Genomic DNA, 13,623 nt, shown 5'->3' with positions numbered 1-13,623 from the left:
CAGTTCAGGGTCATTTTGTAATCTTCAGAGGCCTTGCCTAGATTCTCTTCTGCTGTCCTGTGACCCTGGTGACATTCCGGGAATGCTCAGGCCACGTGAGGGGAGGAACCACTGCCTGGAACTTTGATCAGCACCAAGACTGCTGGGTTCATGCTGACCACTGACCACACCAGAAGCCCTTCTGCTCCTGAGGAAGAGCCAGGGCAGCTGGTCCCCAACCGTGAGCCCCTCGTGGTAGGTTTCCTGGGGTCACTACAGGGCTCTGGGGGTCTGTGGGGACGTGGGAGGAATCTGGCCTGGGATCCCAGCTTGGGGGCAGGAGATGGGCTGGCCACTTGTCCCAGGTTTCAGAGCATGTCCCCAACTCCATGCAGGCTGCACCTTCCGTGTCCCCTCGCCCGGTCAGGAGAAGCCCCTGAGGTACTCAGCCAGGGTGGTGCTGGGCTGGGGCTGGAGGCAGGTCACGGTGCGGGATTCTGAGATGAAGGTGTCCCAGTCCCTGGGCACAGACACCTTCTAGTGGATGGTGGGGATAAAGTAGTGTGACCATATGTCTAGGTTTTCCTGGTCCCACCCTTGTTTATGCCTGTCATCCTGGCATAATTATCAAGAGCTCTCCTTTTATTCTCAGAAGTGTCCTGGTTTCGATGATAAAGTAGGAATAAAACATGTATGTGGCTACGTTTTAGCAAACATTTATTATTTGCCAGGCACTGCATTAAGTGCTTTATTATTTACCATCTAATTTAGCATATTTATCATCCAACTGAGTGCTAATTTTAACACTAAGGGATGGGGTTATAACCAGGTATTGGGAAACTGAGGCTTACAGAGGGAGTGACCTGCCCAATCCCACACAGCTAGTAGATAGCGGTGTCAGAATTTAAACCCAGGGTACAGCAATGACAGCGCCCTAATCCATGAAGCAGGATGAAGAATAAGACCCTGGATACAGGCTCACGAGAGCCACAAATACATTCTGTTCAGTTCGGCACCCAGGGCCTGAGCACCTCTCTGGCTCAGCCCTGGGCCAGGTGCTGGGGTGCGTGGCCAGGTAAGAGATGCTGCAGTCACAGGACTGCCACCTCCCAGGGCCTCCTAGTCAGGTGGTGCAACTGACTAGAAGGCAGAGCAGAAGGGCCCACGTGTTCAACAGAAGACAAGTACCTGCAGGATCCAAAAGAGGCGCAGTCCAGGAAGGCTTCCCGGGGGACGTGTGACTTGTGCTGGCCTGGAAGGTAGGGAGAATGGTAGCAACAGGGAAAGGTCAGCAAGGGCATTCTAGTGGAGGGGGCTGCCTGAGAGAGGGCTAGAGGTGGGGCCCATGGGGAGCATTTGGAGAAAGGACAGTGCCCGGTTCACAACCTCCTCTTATTTCAGAATGTTAGTTCCCTTCAGGAAGCTATGACAGTGGATAAAGTTTCCTTGAGCCTCTGCAATGTAATTGCAAGGAAGGAAAGGAATCAAGGAAGCCCCTATTAGGTACTTGGAACTGTGCTGTGTGTCTTACATGATCTAAAAAATGTTTTAAATTTTTAAATTTTTTTGGCTGCGCTGTGCAGCATGTGGGATCTTAGTTCCCTGACCAGGGATCGAACCTGTGCCCCCTACATTGGAAGAACAGATTCCTAACCACTGGACTGCCAGGGAATTCCCTATATTATTTTTATAATAACTTTCAACCTTATTACAACAGTGACACCTATTTATTATTTTTAAAAGTTGAAAATACATTATTAAGCCAAAGGAAAAAATTAAAATCACCTGCAATTAATTCTATTCTTCAGAGATAACCACTGCAAATGTTTTGTGTACCGTCTGAAGCTCTCTAGGGGACCATCAAAGTCACTTCAGTGACATAAACTCAGGTGTGGGTTGAAAAGAGCTTATTACGAATAACAAAAGACGTTCCTCTCATCACTCAGGATATTCCAAGGGTTTTTGGAGCTCTGTGCCAGGAACCAGGAAGACCAAATATAAATTTATTATATCAGAGTATCATAAACCCACGGCCAGTTATTTCATTTAATTGCCACAATGACCCTAATGCACGGTAATGCGGGTGTTATTATTATTATTATTATTATTATTATTATTATTATTAATCATGATTGTTCTCAATCTACAAATGTGGAAACTTGGACTCTGAGGGATTACTTCACTGCTTGGGATGCCCTGGGCAGCAGGGTGGGGAGGGCAGGCTGGCTGGGGAGGGGGCCAGCCCAGGTCCCACTGCCTCAGCCACTTGGCTTATTTCCCTGATTGAGAGGAAAGGAGACTGGGGTCCTGGAGACTTGGGTGAGGCAGTCAGGGGCTCCAGATAAGCCTTGGAAGCCCCTCTTCCTGCTCCCAGATGTACTAGAGCCCGAGGGGCAAAATCCAGCCACGTTGGTGAGACAGATCCTGATGTGGATACCCCAGGTCCAGGGACAAGTCCCCTGGGGGTGTCGGGCCGGGCTCTGGGCTCCCGTCACCCTCTGGAAGGAGGGTTGGCTCTGTGGTGGATGACAGATGGGCTGTGGTACAGAAATGTACCAATCCAAAAGTAATCTGAGAAGAGGAAAGAGTCCATTCGCAATCAGTCACCCCTTCCACCCTCCTCCACAAAAAGCCAGGCTTCCTTGGCTTGCTGAAGGCATGGAACATTTTTGTGGGCATTTGCTGGTCTCTGCGCAGATGCAGAGGTGGTTTCTCAGATGACAAGCTGGAATCTTCTGGCTGCCGCCCCACTGTCCCCTCTGCTGCCATCCTTCACAGTACCTAGGTGGGGATGTTCCCGGTCTTCAGAGCCTGTGGTGACCTGCTCTGGAGGGTGGCTCAGGGAAGAGGCCCAAGTCCAGGGCATCCTGGCCACATCAGAATCTGAGCTCCACTAAACCAAGGACAAAACAGTGACCCGTTTCCCTTGGCCAGAAGAGCCAGAAAGTGCTGTAGCGAGACATCCGGCTGGCCCATAAATGAGGTGTTTGAATGAGCTCACCAGTTTTTCCTTAGCTGACTCCTGTGATTACTTTACAACAGAGCTGGGGCTGGCCTGGGCTGATGTAGCTGAGTGCTCTCTGTGTACACGGCTCTGGGTTTGGAGCTTTCAACGCATTTTCTCATTCAACCCTCGGAACCACCCCTTGAGGAAGGTAGTATTGAAACTTGCTGTTTTGAAGATGAGGAAATTGAAGCACGGAGAGGTTAAGTAATTCAGCCAAAGCCACACAGCTAGTAAGGGACGGAGACAAGATTTGAACCGAGGCTGTCTGACACCACAGCACAAACTCTTAGCCATTCTAGAGTGATGTGAGAGTAAGTCTTGGGCTGGGAGCGGAACATTTGGAAATTATCAGTGTTCCACACCCTCACTGTGAGTACCATCTACCACTTCCTTTGCCCCAGTGGACTGGGGCAAGAGGGTCTTGCCCTGAACTTTAGAGGCTCTGTTCTGGCTCCCCTCCCACCATGACACCCCCAAGGGGTGAGAAGTTTGCGTGATCAAAGGGACATGCCCATCTGGAGGCTGTGTCCCCATTTCAAATCCTGATTCAGGTACCCAGGACCCAGGGCTTGTGTGGCATGCCTCCCGAGGTCCATCTTCTCTAGGCTGACCCCGTCACAGAAGTGCATTCCCTTAGGCTTGTGAGGTGCTGGGACACAGCCGTGGGTGGGATCTCTACTCACAGTACCGGAGAGAGTCCGGTGGGAAGAGAAGGGGACAGGCGGTAGGCAAGGTCCCTTGTGTATGTTCACCTTGGGTCCTGAAAATGTGAGGATGGGTATTCCTGTTCCAGAAGCCTTGTGGTGTCACTGCAAGCACCTTGCTGACAGCTCAGGCCATCAGGACGGATCCTAGCCCCACACTTCTTAGTCGTGTGCCCTTGGACCCATTGCTGTAGCTCTGGGACCCCCAGTTTCCCTGTCCTGGAAATTTCTCGATGTGCTCTGAGGATCAAGATACAGGTGTGAGAGCTTTGGGAGCTGGCAGGTGGGTCTCGCCCCCTAGCTCAGCCCCCCACATCAGAGAAGCTGCTCCCACCTCTCCCACCGGCCACTGCCTGAGCCCAAGCTGATTTGTCTACACTTGATTTTCTGTGCTGCTGATGCCATAGTTTTGACTCAAGTCCTGAATTCTCCAGTTACATCCCTTTGTTGGAAAATTCTAAAGTATATTATTTCTTTTTTTTTCTGTATAACTATAATTATTTTATTAGTTATCTATTTTACACATATTAGTGTATATATGTAAGTCCCAATCTCCCAATTCATCCCACCACCACCCCCTGCCCCCGCTTTCCCCCCTTGGTGTCCATACGTTTGTTCTCTACATCTGTGTCTCTATTTCTGCCTTGCAAAACAGTTCATCTGTACCATTTTTCTAGGTTCCACATATATGAGTTAATATACGATATTTGTCTTTCTCCTTCTGACTTACTTCACTCTGTATGACAGTCTCTAGGTCCATCCACGTCTCTACAAATGACCCAATTTCATTCCTTTTTATGGCTGAGTAATAGTCCATTGTATATATGTACCATATCTTCTTTATCCATTCGTCTGTCGATGGGCATTTAGGTTGCTTCCATGACCTGGCTATTGTAAATAGTGCTGCAATGAACATTGGGGTGCGTGTGTCTTTTTGAATTATATTTTTCTCTGTGTGTATGCTGGGTCGTATGGTAGTACTATTTTTAGTTTTTTAAGGAACCACCATACTGTTCTCCATAGTGGCTGTATCAGTTTACATTCCCACCAACAGTGCGAGAAGTTTCCCTTTTCTCCACACCCTCTCCAGCATTTGTTGTTTGTAGATTTTCTGATGATGCCCATTCTAACTGGTGTGAGGTGATACCTCATGGTAGTTTTGATTAGCATTTCTCTAATAATTAGTGATTTTGAGCAGCTTTTCATGTGCCTCTTGGCTATCTGTATGTCTTCTTTGGAGAAATGTCTATTTAGGTCTTCTGCCCATTTTTTGATTAGGTTGTTTGCTTTTTTAATATCGAGCTGCGTGAGCTGTTTATGTATTTTGGAGATTAATCCTTTGTCCGTTGATTCATTTGCAAATATTTTCTCCCATTCTGAGGGTTGTCTTTTTGTCTTGTTTATAGTTTCCTTTGCTGTGCAAAAGCTTTGAAGTTTCATTAGGTCCCATTTGTTTATGTTTGTTTTTATTTCCATTTCTCTAGGAGGTGGGTCAAAGAAGATCTTGCTGTGATTTATGTTAAAGAGTGTTCTTCCTATGTTTTCCTCCAAGAGTTTTATAGTGTCTGGTCTTACATTTAGGTCTTTAATCCATTTTGAGTTTATTTTTGTGTATGGTGTTAGGGGGTGTTCTAATTTCATTCTTTTACATGTAGCTGCCCAGTTTTCCCAGCACCACTTATTGAAGAGACAGTCTTTTCTCCATTGTATATCCTTGCCTCCTTTGTCATAGAATAGTTGACCATAGGTGTGTGGGTTTATCTCTGGGCTTTCTATCCTGTTCCATTGATCTATATTTCTGTTTTTGTGCCAGTACCATATTGTCTTGATTACTGTAGCTTTGTAGTATAGTCTGCAGTCAGGGAGTCTGATTCCTCCAGCTCTGTTTTTTTCCCTAAGATTGCTTTGGCTATTCGGAGTCTTCTGTGTCTCCATGCAAATTTTAAGATTTTTTGTTCCAGTTCTGTAAAAAATGCCATTGGTAATATGACAGGGATTGCATTGAATCTATAGATTACTTCTAAAGCATATTATTTCCAAGTGACAGTGGGTTAGAAGTTAGAGGTACGGCAGGGGCGGGTGAGGCACAGTGTCCCCATGAGGCTTTTCCTTTCACCTGCGCCTCTTGCTTTGGTCCCAGCTCTCCCAGCAGGAGTGATCAAGGAAACCAGGAGATCTGGGTTCTAACCCAGGCCCCACTGCAGACACCTGGGGGCCTGGCCTCGCCCTCTCAATGAGGCTGGCCAGATGGTCCCTAGGGTCCTCATGTCCCTTCTAGTGGGATTTCTTCTGGAAACTGCCTTTGAGAACCAAGGACCAAAGGGGTTAGCAGGAAGGGGACTGGCATGTTGATAATATTATGGCACTTTACAAATAGGAATTGCTCCTCTCTTACTCTCGGTGGGGGAAGGAGGAGGGAGGGCTCAAGGCCATGCTCACACCTGGCTACGGTCATTCACTCCGGGCTGGAATCATTCCAGGGAAGGGCAGCTCTGCCTCTCAAGCTGCTCTTCTCAGCCATGGACGGTTCAGTTCAACAGACCCTATCATGAATCAACACGAGCGTAGAGAGGACCACACGCCTCTTCTCACAGAAAGGACAGCTGTGAGAACCCGTCATCTGGAGGACGATGCCAGGTGCTAAGATAGAGAAACATATCAGGAGTCAGAGAAGGCTTCTGTCAGGATGCCCAGGGGTTTCGTGTAGGAGCCTAGGGACAGCCCAGGTAGCAGGTATGGGTGGGACCATGGCTACGTCATCCTTCTTCAGCCAGGCCCTCTTCTTCTTATCTGTATTCTGTGCATGCAGTATCAAGAGAATAAAGTCTCACGCTAAAGCTGAACTCTGTAATGCTGGTCTATGGGGTGGCAGGCCCAGGAGGCTTGTCCCTTTCCCTAGTGTGTCCTGAGTGGCAGCAAGCACCATCACTGTTATAGACCTTCCCAACCATGGTGTATAATCCACCTGCTGTGGCTTACCTATGTGGCCATCAGAGGAGCCTCAAGGGAGAGGCAGCGCTTTTTCAGGGAGAAATTGTTCCTTCTCTATTGATTAGGCAGAAAAGTTCCTGGAAAAACTGAGAGTTATTGAGTGTCTGAATGGGAAGAGGGTACAGGGGGCTTTTTGTAAGCACTGTGCTTGCATGTGGAGCCTTTTGGCTGAAGCTGAATCTTGCGGTGGAAGAAGCAGCCAGCAGAGAGCAGCAGAGAGGCAGGCAGCAACGGGTGCTTGGGGCCAAGATTCCCCAACAGGGAGCCAGCTGAGTTCTTGCTGAGGACAGGTAAATTGAGAAAAATTACGATTATATTGCATGAGGATTTTCTCTTTCTTTCTGCCTTTCCTTCTTTCTGTCTGCTTTCTTTCTTTGAAGCTAAATATATTCTAGCTAAAGGGCATTTTGTTCTTCCTACTTTTTTGATGCTCAAATAATCTTTTCTGTAATGATGGTGGTTTGCGACCTTTAACAATGGTTAACATAGCTTATTAATTGCTCACACTATGTCAGACACTGTTCTAAAACCTTTACCTATATTTACTCATTTAATCCTCCAATTACCCCAACACGGTTAGCACGAATATTATCCTCATTTTACAGATACGAAAATTGAAGCACATGCCCAAGGTCACATAGCTAGAACGTGATGGAGCTGGTATTCCAACTCACGGAACTTGAACCACTAGAAGCCATGTAAATGATGATGCGGGTGGGAGCAGTAGAGACGTGGGGGGTACAGACCCCCTAATGGGACAATTAAGGCCCCGTTGATCTCGTCATGTGGGAATGTGAACCCAATGCCCCTAAATCATCCTGAAATCTGGAAACATTTAATGTGCTATTTCTCAGTTTCTACATGCTGGCTAGTGGTTCAGACATAAAAAAGACTGAGTGGGGCTTCCCTGGTGGCGCAGTGGTTGAGAATCTGCCTGCTAATGCAGGGGACACGGGTTCGAGCCCTGCTCTGGGAAGATCCCACATGCTGTGGAGCAACTAGGCCTGTGAGCCACAAGTACTGAGCCTGCACGTCTGGAGCCTGTGCTCTGCAACAAGCGAGGCCACGATAATGAGAGGCCCGCGCACCGCGATGAAGAGTGGCCCCCGCTTGCCGCAACTAGAGAAAGCCCTAGCACAGAAAAGAAGACCCAACATAGCAATCAATCAATCAATCAATCTTTAAAAAAAAAAAGACTGAGTGGTAAGTAAAATGTGCTTCTAAGCTGTGTCACCAATTCGTGACCTGTGGTAGATGCTGGCGTTTAAAAAAAATTAATATTTAGTGAACTAAAAATTTGGTCCCCTTCCCTTATTTAAAACAAAAACCTACAGGTCTGTGGAATCCCCTCATCTGGGACCTGCCTGTCCACACAGTGTTGGAAAGTTCCATGGGCTCCAGGCTGGTGATAGGGGTGGCCGGCAGGAGGGGAGCATTTTGGTAGCAGCACTGAAGAGAAGGCGGACTCATTTCAAGATAAGAGCCCGTCTTGTCCCTGTGGCTGCTCTCAGCCTCAGCGGTGCAAAGAGCTGAGGGTAAGATCTCCTCATAATTAGGCTCTGCAATGTGCTGAGATTTGAAAACTCAGGAAGAGTTACGGTTAAAAAATTTCCAACTCAGGAATAATCTGCCCATATTTTACATACTATCTTAAAAATTCCACAGTACCCATGGTCTCCTTTTATACCCCTGTTCCATGCCTTTTGGTCTCGGTCCCACCTCTTTCTCCAATCTGGAAAGAACACGTCAAGTCCACGAGACCAGGGTCTTGGTCCTGCCACTAACCTGCGGGGTGGGACTGTGGATTGGCCACGAGACACCCTTGCTGTCAGAAGGTTAGAACTCTGGTCCTATTGACCTTGCAAGGCTGCTGTGAGGTGGTATGAAAACAACAATTAAAAACATAAACTAGCGGGCTTCCCTGGTGGCGCAGTGGTTAAGAATCTGCCTGCCAATGCAGGGGACACGGGTTTGAGCCCTGGTCAGGGAAGATCCCACATGCCGCGGAGCAGCTAAGCCCGTGCGCCGCAACTACTGAGCCTGCGCTCTGGAGCCCGCGAGCCACAACTACTGAAGCCCGCGCGCCTAGAGCCAGTGCTCCGCAACAAGAGAAGCCACTGCAATGAGAAGCCAGGGCACCACAACGAAGAGTAGCCCCCACTCACCGCAACTAGAGAAAGCCTGCGCTCAGCAACGAAGACCCAATGCAGCCAAAAATTAATTAATTAATTAAAAAACAAAAACAAAACAAAACAAAACCATAAACTAGCTTCCCATCTCCTGGCTCTCTGACCAGTGTGCTGGTCACCGGGCTGCCTGCCCTTGACGAAGGTGCCACTTCTGTTTTCTCTTCCCGCTCAGATCCAGGAGATGCTGCCCAGAGCCTGGCTACGCTGGGCCTGCCTCCTGCTCCTGGCCACGCCTACCCAGCCCTGCCCCAAGGGGTGTGACTGCTTCACCCGGGAGGTGTTTTGCTCCGATGAGGAGCTGGCCGCCATCCCGCTGGACATCCCGCCACACGCCACAGACATCATCTTCGTGGAGACCTCGTTCACCATGGTGGGAGCCAGGACCTTCAGTGGCAGCCCCAACCTGACCAAGGTGGTCTTCCTCAACACCCAGGTGTGCCACTTCGGGCCGGATGCCTTCGGGGGGCTGCCGGGGCTCCAGGACCTGGAGATCACTGGCGGTGCCTTCTCCAACCTCAGCACTGACATCTTCTCCAACCTGACCTCGCTGGGCAAGCTCACCCTCAACTTCAACATGCTGGAGGCTCTGCCCGAGGGCCTCTTCCAGCACATGGATGCCCTGGAGTCCCTCCAGCTGCAGGGCAATCGGCTCCAGACCCTGCCCGTGAGGCTCTTCCAGCCTCTGAGACGTCTGAAGACCCTCAACCTCGCTCAGAACCTCCTGGCCCAGCTGCCCGAGGAACTGTTCGCCCCCCTCTGCAGCCTGCAGACCCTGAGGCTGAGCAACAACGCACTGGCCGGCCTGCCCCGAGGGCTGTTCAGCCACCTGGGCGGCCTGCAGGAACTCTTCCTGGACGGCAACTCCATCTCCGAGCTGCCCTCGCAAGCATTCGCGGGGCTCTCCCGCCTGGAGAAGCTGTGGCTGCAGCGCAACACCATCGGCCACCTGCCCCGGTCCATCTTCTCCTCCCTGGGCAAACTGACCTTCCTGAGCTTGCAGGGCAATGCGCTGCGGACGCTGCCTGCCAGCCTCTTCGCCCATTCCCCGGGCCTGGTCAGCCTGTCCCTGTCCCACAACCAGCTGGAGACCATCCCCGAGGGAGCCTTTGCCAACCTATCCAGCCTCGGGTCCCTCACGCTCTCGCACAACGCCCTCACCCATCTGCCGGCTGGCGTCTTCAGGGGCCTCGAGGGGCTGGTCAAGCTCTATCTGGGCAGCAACAACCTGACGGCCCTGCACCCAGCCCTCTTCCAGAACCTGTCCACGCTTGAGCTGCTCAGCCTCTCCAGGAACCTCCTGACCACGCTGCCCCAGGGCATCTTTGACACCAATTACAACCTGTTCAACCTGGCTCTGCACGGCAACCCCTGGCAGTGCGACTGCCACCTGGCCTATCTCTTCAGGTGGCTGCACTGGTATAGCGACCGGCTCTTCAACAGCCAGACCTACTGCGCTGGCCCCGCCTACCTGAAGGGTCAGGTGGTGCCTGCCTTGAGGGAGGAGCAGCTGGTGTGCCCGGTCACCCAGGACCACCTGGGCTTCCAGGCCCTGGGGCCGGAGGACAGGGAGCCAGGGGGCGGCTGGGATCCGGCCATGAAGGAGAAGGCGACCTGGAGCCGGTGCACCTACAGCACCCCCGAGGGCACCGTGGTGCTGGCTTGTGATGAGGCCCGGTGTCGCTGGCTGAACGTCCAGCTGTCTCCCAGGCAGGGCTTGGCCTCCCCGGGACTGACGTTCAATGCCAGTCAGGAGTGGGACTTGAAGTCCGGCTGTGGCTCTGTGAGGGTCACTGTGTCGATCGAGGCTCTGGCAGGGGAGCCCTAGGTGCAGAGCAGATGGGCTGGGAGCCTGGGCAGACAGCCTCCGGGCCCAACCAGGCAAGAGCCGGTGAGGGGAGCTGAAGCTTTGGTTCTTCAGATGCAAGGGATGGACTTGCATCTCCCGGGTGGAGGAAGGGGGAGGAGGCTGGACCCCCGAGTCTCCGCCTCCCCCTCCTCCTTCATCCCCCCCAGTCTCGGAGTCTGAGACCTAACAGGGCCTTCCTCAAACTCTGCAAAGCACCCGTTAAAGCTGCATCGTGGTCCGGAGAATAAACTAATGCCGTTCCCCTGGTGTTTCTCTATTATTTAATACCCACCCTAATCTCATCCCCACCCTGAGATACCCTCTTACCAGTGCTCCATTTCCACAAGGTGGAGGCCACCCTCTCTTGACATCCAGTTCAAGAGCCAATGTCTGTTTCTATTTCTCTGCCTGGAACTGTGGTTTTAATTGATAAAGACAAATAGGGGAGAGGATAAAAGCAGAGGTGACCAGAAAGATGAGGGGCGGGGGTCTGACTCCGCATTCCGGGGACTCACGCCGTTCGTGCCCCACTCCAGCGCTTCCAGGAGAAGTCAGATGACAGGGGCTCTCTGGAGGGGAAACGCTTTGCCTGTTCAGCCGACGGGATGGCTGCTCCCTGAGGAGAGGGGGGAGGACAGGGAGCTGGGTGGGCTGGGACCGATGCCCTTCAGTTCTAAGTGTCGGCGTCTGTGGGCTGCTCACTCACTGAAATGGTCCTCTCTTGGTTCTGGGGACACCACCCTCTTACCCAAGCCCAGCTGCTCTCCCAGTTTTACCCAGCCACCTCTTGCACGCTGGTCTCCTCGGGGCTGGCTGTCATTCAGGCTCCCTGGGTAATCCCTATGCAGGCCCTTGGGATCAGATGCCACCTCTACGCTGATGACCTCAAATCTCCAAAAACCTAAGCCAAATCTCGGACTCAGGTTTCTGGCTCCATGATGAGATATCTGCTTGCTCTGCCTGCAACCCCGTGTTTTATCATGACAGCCACAAACACGTCTAAACCAGACTCCGACCCCAGCTCCTCCTGGATCCCAGCAAATCGCCAAGCCCAGGAGCTGGGAATGGTCTTCAATCTCTCCTCCCCTTATTCCTCTTGGCCAACCAGTCACTGAGTGCTTCTGAGTGCCCCTCTGTCCATTTCTCCTTTCTTGTTCCCAGCCCAGGGAAGCTCTTTGTCTCCTTGGATTGAACCATGACCCAGCCCCCTTCCTGGTTTCCCAGCCTGCAGTGTGGGCTGGCTTGGCTGAAGTGCTGGGGTATGGGAGGGAGAAATAAATCAGATGTACAGCAGGCCCTCCAGGAGCTCATAGTCTGGTGGAGAGATCAGAAAAGGATGCATGGGATGAAAACACAAGCAAGACGGGGTGGGCACCAAGAAGGCGCTGGGGAGTTCAGGGGAGGTGGAGGTCTGGGTGAGCACAGACCGCGGGAAGCTGCATTTGATCCCTGGGCCTCGAGACTGTGCAAGAAGAGTGTGAGCCAAGGGATGGAGACAGGCAAGTGGGTGAGGACAGGGCCATGGCCTCTGGAACAGGCTACAGGTGGGAGAGGAGATGGGGAGATAAGTAAGGCTGGAAAGCTAGCTGGAGCCTCAACAGGCCCAGGGAGGAGTTCACGTGTTCATTAAGGATGCCCAGCTGTTACTGAAGGACTTTATGCAGAGGAGGGCCATGCTCCTGCCTGTGAAGTTTGAGGAGAGCAAGAGGCAGGGAAAACAGTAAGGATTCTTGCTTGGCTTGAGCTGAGAGCTCAAGGATGCCAAGGAAATAGAATGAAAAGTTTTCAGCATCCGAACAGCACATACACAGATGGATTAAAAGACTGAAATAATTTCAGAAATGCAAATTCAAACAATATAGGTATCACTTCATACCTATTAATCCCATGGATATTAGAAAGCTGGATTATGCCCAGGGGAGCCTCCAGGTACCGCTGGCTGGAGCAGCCACTCCTCCAAGGACACGAGCAAGCCTGAGGCAAAGAAAGGGTTTGGTGAGGGAGTCAGGGGTCCAGTGGGTGGGGCTGGAAGATGGCGGGAGGGAGAAACCTGGGGTGACTCTCAATTTTCTCTCCTGGGAGGCAGGGAGGACAGTGAAGCCATCGACCAAGGGCAGGGGCATTTCTGGGGAAAGGGAGGAGCAAGATGCCAGCTTTAGACAAGGAAGTACAACTTCACCCTCGTGTCCAGTGACGCCCTTTTAAAAAGACATGCTTCCTGAGTGTCAAACCAGTTAAATTCTAAGGTGATGGAAGGTAGTTTGGCAGCTGTGCCAAAGGAACAGACTCTCTCTCAGATTCCCTGGGTTCCGTTCCCAAAAGCATCTGGTTTAAGAATAATCCTGACCAGGTCCTCCAAGGCTGGGGAACGTTGCTTCCCCAGAAAGGAGGAGGCCCTGAGCGACTGAGGGTCCCGTGATGCCAGCCCCCAAGGTTTGTGCCCTCACTGCCCAGGCCCAAGGCTGGGCTGCAGTGGCTGCTAGCTTCCAGCTGGTTGTGATGTCCACTGTCTGGGGAAAGGATCACCACACCAGCACACAGGAGGCGCTTCCCAAATCTCCATCAAATGGATGCCCGTCTGAACTACAGCTCCTGGTCCAAATAGTCCTTGGGTCTACCGCCAGGGATAAAGGAACAAGATAATCCAGCAGACATTTCTCTTAATTATATTCCCTCCCGATATAACTCTTTGTTAGGTTAAGATATAATAATTTTTCTCTGTGCTGAATGGTGCTGGGGAAAGAGCACCGGCTGACAGGGCAAGCTGCTTGCTGGCCCTTTCAAGTTGGTTGGATGAGATCAGTCACTGTGCTCTTCGGGTAGGGTTGCCAGATTTACGGATAAGCACATACACGCTGCAAGGGACATATTTATACTAAAAAAGCGATTCGCAGTTTATTTAACTGG

The 13,623-nt window shown here is 51.3% G+C and overlaps 1 protein-coding gene across 1 annotated transcript; it reads left to right on the top strand.

Moving 5' to 3' along the window:
* The first annotated feature begins 175 nt into the window (after positions 1–175).
* CPN2 (carboxypeptidase N subunit 2) lies at positions 176–10,977 on the top strand. Its single transcript, XM_068545478.1, has 2 exons — positions 176–234; positions 9,043–10,977. Exon 2 carries the CDS (start codon positions 9,052–9,054, stop codon positions 10,693–10,695), a length of 1,644 nt encoding a protein of 547 aa, XP_068401579.1. The 5' UTR covers positions 176–234; positions 9,043–9,051; the 3' UTR covers positions 10,696–10,977.
* The last annotated feature ends 2,646 nt before the right edge of the window (positions 10,978–13,623 follow it).

This window comes from Eschrichtius robustus, chromosome 6, assembly GCF_028021215.1.
Source record: "Eschrichtius robustus isolate mEscRob2 chromosome 6, mEscRob2.pri, whole genome shotgun sequence".
In the NCBI taxonomy this organism is placed as follows: domain Eukaryota; kingdom Metazoa; phylum Chordata; class Mammalia; order Artiodactyla; family Eschrichtiidae; genus Eschrichtius; species Eschrichtius robustus.
Note: the sequence above shows the minus strand (reverse complement) of the source record. Positions and strands in the feature narration are given on the sequence as shown.